Here is a 15,925-nt window from a genome sequence, read left to right as displayed (position 1 = left end):
GTCTCCCATTCCTGGAACCCCATGCCCCTCCCTCAAACCCAGGAACTCAGCAGCAGCTTCTCCCTCACCCCGTTTCAGTGATGCAGAGTCACCCAACATAGAGATGACCTTTTAGGGAGTGATACAAACCCATTCACGCCTTATTACCTCCAGCCTCTCTTCTGGAAGGGTCCTGGCTTTGTAGAACCAAAGACCCGCTAAGGTGATTATCCTAAAACCCAGGAGCAGTTTGCTCTCTAGGGTGAATGCAATCATCCTTGTCCACAGGAGAATAGAAATAAAATAAAACAGCAGTTGAAGCTATTCTGGGAGCTGAGGGGGCCCAGGCACCCCCAGATGGCTCAGGATAGCTGGAGGGGAGATGGGTACACACCCTTCAGGGCTTTTTTTTTGTTGTTGCTTTGTGTTTGTTTTTATATTTAAAATTTTTATTGTGGTAAAAAATATATATATAACAAAACATTGTCACTTTCACCATTTTTAAGTGTACAATTCAGTGACATCAATCACATTCACCAGGTTATACAGCCGTCACCACTGTTTGCAGAAGTTTTTCATCCCCCCAAACAGCAACTCAGTGCCCATTAAGCAATAACTCTCCCCTCTCCTCTCCCCCAGCCCCCGGTAGCCACTAGTCTATTCTCTTGTCTTTATGCATTGGCCTATTCTAGATATTTCCTATCAGAGGGATCATACAATGTTTGTCCTTTCCTTTCTGACTGACTTCACTCAGCTTAATGTGTTCAGGGGTCATCTCTGTGGTAGCATGTATCACGACTTCATCTCTCTTTATGGCTGCGTAATATTCCGTGGTCTGCGTGAGCACGTGGTGTTTATCCATCCATCCGTTGGTGGACGCTTGGATTATGTTCACCTTCTGGATGTTGCGAATGATGCCGCAGTGCACACTGGTCTCTCAGTCTCTGAGTCTCTGTTTTCAAGTCTTCTGGGTCTCTTGACCTAGGAGTGGGATTGCTGGGTCACACGTTAATTCTTGGGGTAGCTTCTTGAGGAACCACCTAACTGTTTTCCATAGCAGCTGCACCATTTTACATTTCCATCAGCAGTGCACAAGGGCTCCCGATTTCTCCACATCCTCACCGACTCTTGTTATTTTCCCATGTTTCTAACAACAGCCATCCTAGTAGAAGTGAAGTGGAATCTCACTGTGGTTTTGATTTTTCCCCTGTCCCCCCAGTCATAGAGCAGTGACCAGTGCTTGGCCACACGTGATGTAACTGGCTCCTCTCTGCGTCCAGAGCCCGGTCACAAAGGATCGCAGGCTCTTCCTAAGCCCCGGTCACAGACGAGAACCAGGCCTCCTTCCTGGAGAGGGAAGTGACCCTTTATGTCAAACACGGAGCTAACTCAGTCTCAGGAACCTTCTCATGGCCACCTTGGCGATGGTGCTGAGAGCTAAGATACTGGAAAGCTCTATAAGTCTTTGGCTAAAAACTTCCACTCAGAGGAAAAACCAGCCTGAGAAGACCACACGAAGACCTCAGGTCTCACTGAACAGAGTTTATTGAGCTCCCCAAAACCATGGACGGCTTTATGTTGGCCATTCAGGTATCAACTTGGTCAGCAGAGATTTATTTCACTGGAATTTTAAAGACACAAAAGAGGAGAGAGTTTTGAGAAGGGGCTAGTACCCTGCAAGTCTAATGCATCAGAAGTCAAGAAGGAAAATCCGTGGTAAGACTCCAGAATGTACCTAGAAAAATGGGTGAAGGACAAGGACAGACCATTTTAAGGAGACAAATATACATGCAAAAGGAATTTAGCATCACTAGTTATCAAACAGAGCCCCTAGGGGTGCAAATGGTTAAGCGCCCAGCTGCTAACCAAAAAGTTGGCAGTCTGATTCCACCCAGAGGTGCCTTGGAAGAAAGGCCAGGTGATCCACTTCTGAAAAATCAGCCATTTGAGAACTCTGTAGAGCGCAGTTCTACTGTGACACACATGGGGGTGCCATGAGTTGTCGACTCCACAACACCCCGTAATTATCAAAAAGTAAAAATCAGTGTGAGTTCTAACAATGTGGCAAAGATTAAAACAAGATGCTGTGGCGTGATGGATGGATCGCTTTTGTGTAGCCTCTAGTCATTGGTCTCGTAACTCCCATCCGAGTGATTGGGCAGACTGTGTGATAGGGTAGTTGTGGCCACCAAAGGGATTGGTCAGTTTTGCCATCCCACTGGGTTTGAAATGAGCCACCCCAGAGGCGGGGAAGAGAAGATCCCACCACCACCAAGGAAGAACAGCCAGGAGCCAGCATGTCCTTTGGACCCGAGGTCCCTGCATTAAGAAGCTCCTGGACACAGGAGAAAGACAGTGAGCTGTAACCTTGAAGGTGGCAGAGAAGCGGTGGCAGGAGAGACCAGGCAGCAGGAGAGGTGTGGTGGGTTTCCTGGCCCACAGAGAGAGAAAGCTGAGTGTCTTTGGGCAGAGGCCTAGGGCAAGGGAGAGGCATGTCTGCAAGCATGGCTGGGAAGAGCCTGTCCTGAAGGAAGAACCTGTCCTGATGCAGGCCTGAGTGTTCCTGAGCCTGAATTGTAACTGTGACTTCCCTAATAAACCCCATAATTACGAGTACTGTCTGTGAGTTCTGCATGGCCGTTGCAATGAATTATCAAACCCAGCAGAGAAGTAGAGAGTGCCATGGGAGGGACGGCTGGTGTCACAGTGGGTAAAGATGGTGGAGAGAGGGGCCGTGTCTGACCGCTGCTTCATAGGAATCAGCCTTGGGCTGTTGATCTTGATTCTCCTTCCCCCTTGGGAGGTTAGAGGAGGTCAGCCACCGCTGTCACATCATGTTTACAGACACTGCATAGTTGACGAGAGTGACTTTATAGCTACTTTCCAAGCTTGCCGAAGGACAGCTTGACGATGTTTCCAAAGGCTTAAAAAAATGATTTTTTTTTAACACACAAAAAATCTGCTTCTAGCAATTTCTCCTGAATTTTTGTACAAAGCGGAGATTATGAGGGAAACTTGCTTGGGGATGCTTGGTTGGGGGAGCTTTTTCGTCTTGGAGGTACGAAGTGGTCACTGAAGAGACTGTTGGGGTCGAGTCCAGAGAAGCGGAGAGGTCCACTGCTTCTGTTCTGCCAGTGGGGGGCATCTTCCTGTCCTCACCATCCCCTGCCTCTTCACCCAGGGCCCTCTGGAGCACCACCCTGAGGGGCCCCCACCACCCCGGCCCCGTAAAGCCCCCGATGAAGAAATAAATGGCAGGGTTGACTGTGCTGTTCAGGCAGCAGAAAAGGAGGCTGATGTTGAGAGAGACTTTGGCCGCGCTGAAAATGTGGAACCTGATGGCGCTGAAGGGCAGACCGCAGAGGAGGAACACCAGGACGGTGAGCAGAACCACCAAGGAGAGCTTTATGGGCTGGGGCCTCTGGGAGCTGATCCGGACCTTCACGAGTAACAGCAGACTGGATGCGCCCATGACAAAGAACAGGAGGAAAACCCACACGGTGGTGATGGTTTCAAACGTCTGGCAGGACTCAGACTCAGGCTTGGAGAGCTGACCGCAGGCGTGGCCCCTCACTAGGTTTATCAGAAGGGTCAGAAGCCAGAGCAGGGCACTCACTATGGCCGACAGCTGCTTTGGGCAATGACACCGATACCAGATAGGGAAGAGGACAGACAGACAGCGCTGAAAGCTGATGGCAGTTACGACAGCCAGGCCAGTGAAATACGAGAAGAACCTGAGCACCGTAAATATACCGGGAAGAGGGAAACAACGCTCTAGGAAAGGCTTTAGAATCTGGCGGACAGAGAACACGGTCTGGAAGCAAAGGTGAAGGAAATCTGCGATAGCTAGGTTGAAGATATAGATCGAGAATGAGCTCTTCCTGATGGACAAACGGACAAGCCAGATGACAATTCCATTCCCCACCAACCCACAGAGGGCCACGACCACCGTGAAGGACCAGAAAATCCTTTGGTCAGCAGTGTCTGCCCTTGGAGATGTCCCTGTGTCATTGCTGGAATTGGAACCGTTGGTTGTCAAGCAATCCTCGTCCATGGTGGAGGGATCTGAGCTCAAGAAAACCTTGCTGGGCTACTCGGATCAGCGGGTTCTGGGTACCCTGGGAAGACAAAGATGGGGGAATGCAACTTCAGGCAAGTTGGGAGTGTGCTGCTCCAGCTCCCCTCTTCTCTCCCCCTACCTTTTCTCCTCCCTTCCCTTTCCTTCTCTTGTCTCCTCCTTCCTCTTCTTCTCCTTCCTTGCTCGCTCTCTCCCCCTTTCTCTTCTCCTTCCCTCCCTTCCCCTCCCCTCCCTTTTCTTCTCTTCCTCCTCCTCTTTCTTCTCTTCCTCCTCCACCTTCTTTCCCTCTTCCCTCTCTCCCTCCTTTTCTTTCTCCTTCTTCTCCTCTTCTTCTTCCTCCTTCTCTTTCTCCTCCTCTGCCTTTCTCTCCCTCTCTTTCTCTCCTTCCCTTTCTCCCTCTGTCTTTCTTCTGCTTTCCTCTCTATACCTCCCTCCCTATTCCTCAGTGCCCAGTCCTACAGGAATCAAGTCTACAATTCCTATTTGTTCTTTGAAACTCAGCTCAGGAATCACCTTCTCCAGGAAAATTCTCCTGACTCTCCACTGCTGGCCCCACTCAGAACTTGAGATTAGCATTCTCAGAGTACTTTCTTCTCTCACAGGGTTAGAACTCAGAGGACTTTATGGGGACTGAGAGAGAAGTCTGTAAAGACTCCCAATTTGGGCTGTGGGTTAGGTGGATTGAAAAGCAGGCTTTGAGGGAAGGAGGTGAGTAACAGGTAATGAATTCATTTTTAGCTGTGTTGATTTCGGGTTGTTAGTGAGACACCCAGGTGAAGGTGTCCGGATGGCTGTTGAATGTGTAGGCTGGAATCTGGGGAGACAGCTCTGGTCTAGAGGTACAGATTTCGCAAACATTGTGATGTAAGTGATAGTTGAAGCCACTAAAGAGGATGAGGTTCTCGAGAGGAAAGAGGAGGAGGGAGCCATGACCAGAGCTGGGGAAGAGCCTCGTCAAATGGACGGGCAGAAAAGGACCAAGTGAAGGAGACTGAAGTGCGAGGAAGAGAACACAGGAGAGGGGGAGGCCCAGGAGCCAAGAGCCGAGGGTGCTCTGTAGTGCAGTAGCAATTCCTTGGGTGCTTGAACTAGTGAAAAGTAGTAATAGCATGAAGGATCAAGCATATTTTAGATTATTGTAGATTTTAGATCCATAATGTGCTAGTGGAGTCCCTGGGTGGCACCAATGGTTAAGCACTCAACTACTAGTGGAAAGGTTGGAGGTTCGAACACACCCAGAGGTGCCTTGCAAGACAGGCCTGGCAATCTGCTTCCAAAAGGTCACAGGCTTGAAAACCCTATGGAGCACAGTTCTACTCTGCACATGTGGGGTCATCATGAGTCAGAATTAACTCAATGGCAACTAACAACAATGTGCTAGTAACAATATTCTAATGAAATGGAGAGTAGATCACTAGGAGATTGATATCACCAAAGATAACTTTACTTCACTCACCAAAATATCCTGGACACTGTCTCCAGGGGGAACCTGTTTCTGAAGGCAGGGCAGGCTGGTTTGGGGGCTGGAGGATGGTCAGGATACCAAGGCCGTCTTTGTGTTCTTGGTTCTTGGCCACTTCTTTCAGGAGCTGTGTGACCGCAGGCTTCAATAGTATTCCATTTCAGACTTTCATGGCTTCAAATGAGGTGTCTTATCTCTAAGTGCTGTGTAGTCCTAATGCAGAAATGATACAAGTCATTTCTTGTATCATTGGTTGGATAAAATGATTGGGTGAGGATGCTGGGGTAGGGTGTGGGGCAGGGTGAAGGGTAAACATGTGTTGGCTAAAGTTGTGTAAAACACCACTGGAGAATCCCACGTCCGGAAGGTGCAAAACCCATTGCTGTCAAGTTGAATCTGACTCAGCAACCCTATAGGACAGAGGAGAATTTCCCCGTAGAGTTTCCAAGCAGCAGCTGGTGGGTTCGAACTGCCAACCTTCTGGTTAGCAGCGGAGCTCTTCACCACTGCACCACCAGGGCTCCTTATGATACAGGCAGGCATTGGTGTTCCCTGTGAGCTGTCAGACTGAAGTACAACATGTGGGAAGACGTTGGCTAGTTTGATGACCGAACAGTGACTATGTAGAGAAGAAATGATGGAAATGCCAGACTGGAGAAACCCAGGAGAGCACAGAAACTTGTTGAAGCTGTTCCAGACACAGGCTTAAAACTCTTGGGAGGATGGGGTAAAGAGGTGGACGTATCTTACCTTGAAAGCCAGTACAGGAATACTTAGATGCGCTGGAGTTAGGAAGGACCTTCTCTGGAGAGTCTGATCTTGGAAAAATCAGCTCTGCCTTTGGACCAGCAGCCTCTCTCAGGAGCCTCTGGAGAAAGTGGAGGTCTCGGTGTTATCAGATTGTTCAAGGTCCCTTGTTTTTTCCTGTGTTGGGGTCATTGGCCAATCAGAGTCCAGAACTTCATCTCAGGAGAATATCTCCATATCTCTTTATGTGTCCCCTGTATTGCCTCATCCTCACATCTGGTCTCTGTCTATTCTCAGAATCATTCTCCTCCCATGACTTTTTATCTTGAAAAGACTTCTACCGCATGTTTATGTTGTTAGTTGTTAAGTAGACTGCAACTCATGGCAACTTGATGTGGAGCAGAACAAAATGCTGCCCAGTCCAGTGCCATCTTCATGCTCATTGGCGTGCTTGAGTCCACTCTCGGGGCCACCGTGTATTCTGAGTGCCTTCCAATCTAAGGGGCTCATCTTCCAGCACTATACTGGGCAACATGCTGTTGTGATCCATAGGGTTCTCACTGGTTAATTTTTGGAAGTACATCGCCACGCCTTTCTTCCCCGTCTGTCTTAGTCTGAAAGCTCTGCTGAAACCTGTTCACTATGGATGATCCTGCTGGTCTTTGAAGTACCGGTGGCACAGATTTCAGCATCACAGCAACACGCAAGCCACCACAGTACAAAAAACTGACAGATGGGTGGTGGACTGTCAGAGGAACAAACAAATCTGTCTTGGAAGAAGCACAGCCAGAATGCTTCTTCGAAGCAAGGATGACGAGACTTCATCTCATGTACTTTGGACATGTTATCAAGAGGGACCAGTCCCTGGAAAAGGACATCATGCCTTGTAAAGTAGAGGGTCAATGAAAAAGAAGAAGACCCTTGACAAGATGGATTGACACAGTGGCTGCAACAATGGGCTCAAACATAGTAATTATTGTGAGGATGGTGCAGGACCTGGAAATGTTTCATTCTTTTGTGCATAGGGTGGCTATGAGTTGGAACTGACTCAATGACACCTAACAACAAAAGCAACACAGAAAGTGCCAGACACTTTGCATCATGTAACGTTTGAGACTTTGAAATATCTGATACATTCTGGGGACTAAGTCAGATATGAGGATCCGTCTCTAAAATATTCCTTGAAATAAGCCCGGCAGAATGTCCTTCCAGGCCCACCAGACTCTGGGATGCTCCTCCTCAATTCATAAGATGCTCTGTCTCTGTCTCTCTTTCAAAGCCCCAACCTCTCACATACTCCCTGCATTTATCTACGACTCAGACTTCCTAGATGTAGCACGCCCTCGGTTCTATACCAAGCCTTCCAGGCAGGCCTCTGTGGGCTTGGTGGAAAGGGACGGTCCACTCCCTCAGAAGAAGGGAACTGCATCGGGGAGCTGAGTCACATCTTCATCTTAGAACTCGCATCTGCTCATGCCATGGCTGACCTCAAGCCTCTGAGGAGAAAACAGCAGGGGTGAAGAGGATGGGGAGATAGGATAGTTCTGGCCAAGCTCCTCCTATGGAAAGAAACATCAGAAATGAGTGCTGAAGGGCTCACGTCATACCCTCTGGCTGTTCTGTACTTTTGCGGGGTCAAAATGGTCTGTCTCAGGCTCCTAAGGCCCCCAAGGGGTAAACATCCAGAAGTCACTCAATCATACCCTACAAACTCCCACCAGAATGATTTCCCTTCACTATGTCTAGGTTTTTACATTCAGTGGGATGAGACGTCTTTCCAATGACTAGACAACGTCTAAGGAGCCCTGGGGGTGCAACGGTTAAGTGCTTGGCTGCTAACCAAAAGATCGGTGGTTCAAACCCACCAGTGGCTACCTGGGAGGAAGACTTGGTGATCTTCTCTCATAAAGATTACAGCCAAGGAAATGCTATGGGGCAGTTCTACTCTGTCACACAGTCACTATGAGTTGGAAGAGACTTGACAGCACACAACAACAGCAGGCAACTTGTGTAGTCACTCCAGGACCACACCTCCTGCATCGAACATTAGGGAAACCCAATGAGAAGGAGAAATTGAGGCATTGGTTAAGCACTCAGATCCTAACCAAAAGGTTGGTAGTTCAAGTCCACCCAGCGGCACCTTAAAAGAAAGCCCTGGAAATCTACTTCCAAAAGGTCACAGCTGTTGAAAACCCTATGGAGCACAGTTCTGCTCTGACACACATGGGGTTGCCATGAGTGAGAATTGATTTGATGACAACTGTCTTTTTCTTCTGGCTGGTTGTAGGAGAGCTTGTTGTATCCTGTGAACCCACTCCCATTTCCACTGCTTGGGGTACTTGTAAAGCCAGTTGGAACCTCTCTTTCAACTGGACACTCTTGGTGACTAAGGCACCCAGTTTTCTGCTTTTCCAATTTTCAAAAAACTTTGTGACAGTGGTACTTGAATGTTTTGGTCTCAAGACCCCAAAGAGCATTTGTTTATGTGATTCCTATCTGTTGATATGTACCATATTAGAAATCAAAATTAAGACATTTAAAAATATATATTTTATGTAGTCCTCTAAAAATAAAAATAATAAACCTGTTATAACATGAGTAACGTATTTTATGAAAAATTACTACATTTTCCCAAACAAAGACTTGTAGTGAGAACAGCAGCATTGTTTCAGACATTCTGCAATTTTTTTAATGGTTGGCTTATGGGTAGACACCTGGGTTCTCATATCCGTTTATTCATTCAATCTGGGGCAAACTGTTGTTTTGGTTGAAGTACAGGAAGAAACCAAGCCTCACACAGATGTGTAGTTGGAAAAAGAAGAAGGATTTTAATAGCCCCTTCACACACTCTTCTTTGAAATTGGAAACATTCTTTTTGATACCACACCAAGACTTGGCATGTAGTAGTTTCTTGAAGGTTAGTCGCAATGTGGAGTCTGAAACCATATTAATGAGCTTCTCCATACTCTGTTACATTAAAATCCATTGATCTAAATTGCACATCAATTGGATCTTTTACCCATGTGTGACATTGTAGGATCCTCCCCAGTCTGGAGTCTGTCTTACCAAGTCCTTCAGTATTCCAGCCACTTCATGCTTATTCTGATCAGATTAGCCGATCTCTTCAGACTATATCATGAGAGAGAGCAAGCAAGGTTACATATCCCTGGGGCAAAACTGTGAGGATATATTGCTGTCCGTTCCACATGCATACAAACCATTTTTGGGGAAACAAGAAAGGAGTAGATGGGAAATAAACACATTGCCACTGAGTCGATTCCAAGTCACAGTGACCCTATAGGACAGAGAGTTTCCTAGGCTGTAATCTTTATGGGAGCAGATTGCCGGGTCTTTCTGGTGGGTTTAAACCACTGACCTTTTGGTTAGCAGCCAAACACTTATGGATCAGATATTTTCGGGAGGTTTTTGAGATAGAGAGAGGGTGGGTGGATAAAAGCCATCATAGCCTCCTAGACATTGCCACTCAAGGGTCTCCTATCAATACAGTTTCAGGAATTTTCTTAAAACGTAATGCCATTGTATTGTTTGCTGCAGTAGTTCAGAGCAGAGAAAACCTCTGTAGGTTCGACTGGATGTCCATGGCTTCCCAAAGGAGGCAATATTTGATCTGAACGTTGAAAGCTTAGGTGGAAATTAAAAAAAAAAAAAAAACTCTGGTCAATTTACTTAGCCTTGTGGGTGTTGTGGGGATATCATGGGTGTGTGAGGGAAGATCAAATCACAAGGGATATGAATTTCAAACCGGGGAATTTTTTCCCTATGGTCTTGTCAGCAGTGGGATGTTATATACAAAGCAGCACTTTGTCATTCATAGGAAGACTGACCACAGGAAGGAAAATGCTTAAGTAGCTGTCTCTGTGTGCAAGCCTCCTTGTCAGCACAGGAGAGGCCAACAGCACCTGCTAGGGTTATTGTCAGGGCCAATCATTGGGAATAGGCCAGGTAAGGCTGGTCAGGAAGTTAGCAATTTAAATCATACAGTGATACACCATTAATTTTAGTAAAGGAGGGAGCACTCCACACCCCTTTGAACTGGGGCTTTGTTGTTGTTGGGTGCCATTGAGTTGATGCCAGCTCATAGTGACCCCAGATCAGAGCAGAACTGCCCCATAGAGTTTCCTAGGCTGTAATCTTTATGGGCCCCGCATGTGTCTGTCAGTTTGTCATACTGTGGGGGCTTGTGTGTTGCTGTGATGCTGGAAGCTATGCCACCGGTACTCAGATACCAGCAGGGTCACCCATGGAGGACAGGTTTCAGCTGAGCTTCCAGACTAAGACAGACTAGGAAGAAGGACCCGACAGTCTACTTCTGAAAAGCATTAGCCAGTGAAAACCTTATGAACAGCGGCAGAACACTGTCTGATATGGTGCTGGAAGACGAGCCCCCCAGGTTGGAAGGCACTGAAAAGACGACTGGGGAAGAGCTGCCTCCTCAAAGTAGAGTCGACCTTAACAACGTGGATGGAGTCAAGCTTTCTGGACCTTCATTTGCTGATGTGGCATGAGTCAAAATGAGAAGAAACAGCTGCAAGCATCCATTAATAATCGGAACCTGGAATGTATGAAGTATGAATCTAGGAAAATTGGAAATTGTCAAAAATGAAATGGAACACATAAACATCGATATCCTAGGCATTAGTGAGCTAAAATGGACTGGTATTGGCCGTTTAGAATTGGACAATCATATAGTCTACTATGCTGGGAATGACAACTTGAAGAGGAATGGTGTTGCATTCATCGTCAAAAAGAACGTTTTAAACATACTTTTGTGGTTACGAGGGGGGGACGGAGGGAGAGTGGGAGAGGGTTATTCACTGATTAGTTAGCAGATAAGAACTACATTAGGTGAAGGGGAGGACAATACACGGAAGGTCAGCTCAACTGGACTGGACCAAAAGCAAAGAAGTTTCCAGGATAAAATGAATGCTTCAAAGGTCAGCGGAGCAAGGGCGGGGGTTTGGGGACTATGGCTTAAGGGGACTTCTAAGTCAATTGGCAAAATAATACTATTATGAAAACATTCTGCATCCCACTTTGATATGTGGCATCTGGGGTCTTAAATGCTAACAAGCGGCCATCTAAGATGCATCAATTGGTCTCAACCCACCTGGATCAAAGGAGAATGAAGAACACCAAGGTCACACGATAACTATGAGCCCAAGAGACAAAAAGGGCCACATGAACCAGAGACTTAGATCATCCTGAGACCAGAAGAACCCGATGGTGCCTGGCCACAACCGATGACTGCCCTGACAGGGAGCACAACAGAGAACCCCTGAGGGAGCAGGAGAATAGTGGGATGCAAACCCCAAATTCTCATAAAAAGACCAGACTTAATGGTCTGACTGAGACTAGAGGAATCTCAGCGATCATGGTCCCCAAACCTTCTGTTGGCCCAGGACAGGAACCATCCCCGAAGACAACTCATCAGACATGGAAGGGACTGGACAATGGGTTGTAGAGAGATGCTGATGAAGAGTGAGCTACTTGTATCAGGTGGACACTTGAGACTGTGTTGGCATCTCCTGTCTGGAGGGGAGATAGGAGGGTAGAGAGGGTTAGAAACTGGCAAAATTGTCACGAAAGAAGAGACTGGAAGGAGGGAGCAGGCTGACTCATTAGGGGGAGAGTAAGTGGGAGTATGTAGTAAGGTGTATATAAGCTTATATGTGACAGACTGACTTGATTTGTAAACGTTCACTTAAAGCTCAATAAAAATTATTAAAAAAAAAAAAAAGAAAGTTTCAAGATCTATCCTGAAGTATAACACTGTCAGTGATAAGATAATATCCATACGCCTACAAGGAAGACCAGTTAATACAACTATTATTCAAGTTTACGCACCAACCACTAGGGCCAAAGATGAAGAAATAGAAGATTTTTATCAGCTGCTGCAGTCTGAAATTGATCGAACATGCAATCAAGATGCATTGATAATTACTGGAGATTGGAGTGAGAAAGTTGGAAACAAAGAAGAAGAATCAGTAGTTGGAAAATACGGCCTTGGTGATAGAAACAGTGCTGGAGATTGAATGATAGAATTTTTCAAGACCAACAACTTCTTCATTGCAAATACCTTCTTTCACCGACATAAACGGCGACTATACACATGGACCTCACCAGATGGAACACACAGAAATCAAATTGACTACATCTGTGGAAAGAGACAATGGAAAAGCTCAATATCATGAGTCAGAACAAGGCCAGGGGCCGATTGTGGAACAGATCATCAATTGCTCATATGCAAATTCAAGCTGAAACTGAAAAAAATCAGAGCAAGTCCACGAGAGCCAAAATATGACCTTGAGTATATTCTACCTGAATTTAGAGACCTTCTCAAGAATAGATTTGACGCATTGAACACTAGTGACCGGAGACCAGACGAGTTGTGGAATGACATCGAGGACATCATCCATGAAGAAAGCAAGAGGTCACTGAAAAGACAGGAAAGAAAGAAAAGACCAAGGTGGATGTCAGAGGAGACTCTGAAACTTGCCCTTGAGCGCCGAGCAGCTAAAGCAAAAGGAAGAATCCATGCAGTAAAAGAACTGAACAGAAGATTTCAAAGGGCCTCTTGAGAAGACAAAATAAAGTATTGTAATGACATGTGCAAAGAGCTGGAGATGGAAAACCAAAAGGGAAGAACACGCTCAGCGTTTCTCAAGCTGAAAGAACTAAATAAAAAATTCAAGCCTCGAGTTGCAATAGTGAAGGATTCCATGGGGAAAATATTAAATGATGCAGGAAGCATCAAAAGAAGGTGGAAGGAATATGCAGAGTCATTATACCAAAAAGAATTAGTCGATATTCAACCATTTCAAGAGGTGGCATAAGATCAGGAACCGATGGTACTGAAGGAAGAAGTCCAAGCTGCTCTGAAGGCATTGGCGAAAAACAAGGGTCCAGGAATTGATGGAATATCAATTGAGATGTTTCAACAAACAGATGCAGCACCGGAGGTGCTCACTCGCCTATGCTAAGAAAGATGGAAGACAGCTTCCTGGCCAACTGATTGGAAGAGATCCATATTTATGCCTATTCCCAAGAAAGGTGATCCAAACGAATGTGGAAACTATAGAACAATATCATTAATATCACACGCAAGCAAAATACTGCTGAAGATCATTCAAAACCGGCTGCAGCAGTATATCAATAGGGAACTGCCAGAAATTCAGGCTGGTTTTAGAAGAGGACGTGGAACCAGGGATATCACTGCTGATGTCAGATGGATCCTGGCTGAAAGCAGAGGATACCAGAAGGATGTTTACCTGTGTTTTATTGACTATGCAAAGGCATTGGACTGTGTGGATCATAACAAACTATGGATAACACTGCGAAGAAAGGGAATTCCAGAACACTTAATTGTGCTCATGAGGAACCTTTACATAGATCAAGAGGCAGTTATTCAGACAGAACAGGGGATACTGACTGGTTTAAAGTCAGGAAAGGTGTGCGTCAGGGTTGTATCCTTTCACCATACCTATTCAATCTGTATGCTGAACAAATAATCCGAGAAGCTGGACTATACGAAGAAGAACGGGGCATCAGGATTGGAGAAAGACTTATTAACAACCTGCATTATGCAGATGACACAACCTTGCTTGCTGAAAGTGAAAAGGACTTGGAGCATTTACTAATGAAGATCAAAGACCACAGCCTTCAGTATGGGTTACACCTCAACAAAAAGAAAACAAAAATCCTCACAACTGGATCAATAAGCAACATCATGATAAACGGAGAAAAGATTGAAGTTGTCAAGGATTTCATTTTACTTGGATCCACAATCAACAGCCATGGAAGCAGCAGTCAAGAAATCAAAAGACACATTGCATTGGGCAAATCTGCTGCAAAGGACCTCTTCAAAGCGTTGAAGAGCAAAGATGTCACCCTGAAGACTAAGGTGCGCCTGACCCAAGCCATGGTATTTTCAATTGCATCATATGCATGTGAAAGCTGAACAATGAATAAGGAAGACCGAAGAATAGTTGTCACCTTTGAATTGTGGTGTTGGCGAAGAATATTGAATATACCATGGACTGCCAAAAGAAGAAGTACAGCCAGGATGCTCCTTAGAGGCAACTATGGCGAGACTGCGTCTTACATACTTTGGCCATGTTGTCAGGAGGGACCAGTCCCTGGAGAAGGACATCATGCTTGGCAGAGTACAGGGTCAGCGGAAAAGAAGAAGACCCTCAATGAGGTGGATTGACACAGTGGCTGCAACAATGGGCTCAAGCATAACAACGATTGTAAGGATGGCGCAGGACCAAGCAGTGATTCGCTCTGTTGTGCGTGGGGTCGCTATGAGTCAGAACCGACTTGACGGCACCTAACAACAACAACAACAATCTTTATGGGCAGATTGCCATGTCTTTTCTCCCACAGAGCCACTAGTAGGTTTGAACTGCAGACATTTCAGTTCGCTTAATCATTGCACCACCAGGGCTCCTTGAACTGGGACTAACGCTCATAAACAGTAGTGGTTATCCATGGACATTTCTGGATTCTCTGAGTGGCACAAATGGTTAAGTGCTGGGCTGCTAACCAAAAGGTTGGAGGTTTGAGTCCACCCAGAGGTGCCCCGGAAGAAAGGCTTGGTGATGTCCTTCCCCAAAATCAGCTATTGAAAACCCCATGGTGCACATTTCTACTCTGACACACATGGGGCCGGTCACCTTGAGTTGGTTTTGACTCAGTGGTAGTTGGTGGTGGTATATATGTTTCTTAAGCCAAGGTATGAAACACCTGCCCCAAGGTGATGTTTAGGGGCTAATGAGGAGAACTCCAATAGCAGCGACTTACCTGTTATTCCTGTGATTGCACCTTACACTTCCTCAGCCTCCACCAGTGGCTTTTACACATAGTATGGCTGTCTGAGAAGCAGCCCTGGTAGCAGAGCAGTTAGAATGTTTGGCTGCTAACCAAAGGTTGGTGGTTCAAACCCACCAGCTGCTTCATGGCAGAAAGATGTGGCTGTCTGCTTCTATAAAGATTTATAGCTTAGGAAACCCTGTAAACCCAAAAAACCTGCTGCCGCCGAGTTGATTCCGACTCATAGCGACCCCATAGGGCAGAGTAGAACTGTGCCATAGAGTTTGCAAGGAGCGTCTGGTGGATTCGAAATGCTGACCTTTTGGTTAGCAGCTGTAGCACTTAACCACTGTGCCACCAGGGTTTCCAGGAAACCCAATAGGGAAGTTCTACTCTGTCCTATAGGGTCGCTATGAGTCGGAATCAACTCGACAGCAATGGGTTAATCTGATGAAATGGCTGGATGACTATGGTAGTTTCCATGGAGGGTGGGGAGGGGAGGGTGGTTGGGTTTTGCTGTAGGACCACCTTTTCTGCAGATACTCAAATGATCTCTTTAGACTGCCGTATTTTCCTCAGTTACTTCAGGATGGAATAAAGGTCTGGCCAGGACCTCTTCCCCCTGGGGCCATGGAGGGGATGTCCCTTCTCCCCTTCTCCCCTGCTCCCCTTGTCCCCACCCCCCCCCCATGACAGCAGTTTCCCTCTGCTCATTGGCTCAGATATGGAGGTCTCTATGTGAGCGGACAGAGGAGTGTGTAGGAGAGACAGTCTGCGGGTTGAGCCTGCCCAGGTTAGAGGCAAGTCTGCCATAACCACTGTCCTCT

At 46.4% G+C, this 15,925-nt stretch overlaps 1 protein-coding gene across 1 annotated transcript; it reads right to left on the bottom strand.

Moving 5' to 3' along the window:
- Window positions 1-218: 218 nt before the first annotated feature.
- LOC100673632 (mas-related G-protein coupled receptor member X2-like) lies at window positions 219-6,583 on the bottom strand. Its single transcript, XM_023541825.2, has 3 exons — window positions 6,270-6,583; window positions 5,514-5,732; window positions 219-4,097 (listed from the first exon to the last, which is right to left on the bottom strand). Exon 3 carries the CDS (start codon window positions 4,031-4,033, stop codon window positions 2,945-2,947), a length of 1,089 nt encoding a protein of 362 aa, XP_023397593.1. The 5' UTR covers window positions 4,034-4,097; window positions 5,514-5,732; window positions 6,270-6,583; the 3' UTR covers window positions 219-2,944.
- Window positions 6,584-15,925: the final 9,342 nt, after the last annotated feature.

The sequence above is a fragment of the Loxodonta africana genome, chromosome 7, assembly GCF_030014295.1.
Source record: "Loxodonta africana isolate mLoxAfr1 chromosome 7, mLoxAfr1.hap2, whole genome shotgun sequence".
NCBI classification, from domain to species: Eukaryota; Metazoa; Chordata; class Mammalia; order Proboscidea; family Elephantidae; genus Loxodonta; species Loxodonta africana.
Note: the sequence above shows the minus strand (reverse complement) of the source record. Positions and strands in the feature narration are given on the sequence as shown.

Coding starts and splice junctions, on each gene's coding strand:
- LOC100673632 (XM_023541825.2), bottom strand. CDS start 4,033: ATGGACGAGGATTGCTTGACAACCAACGGTTCCAATTCCAGCAATGAC.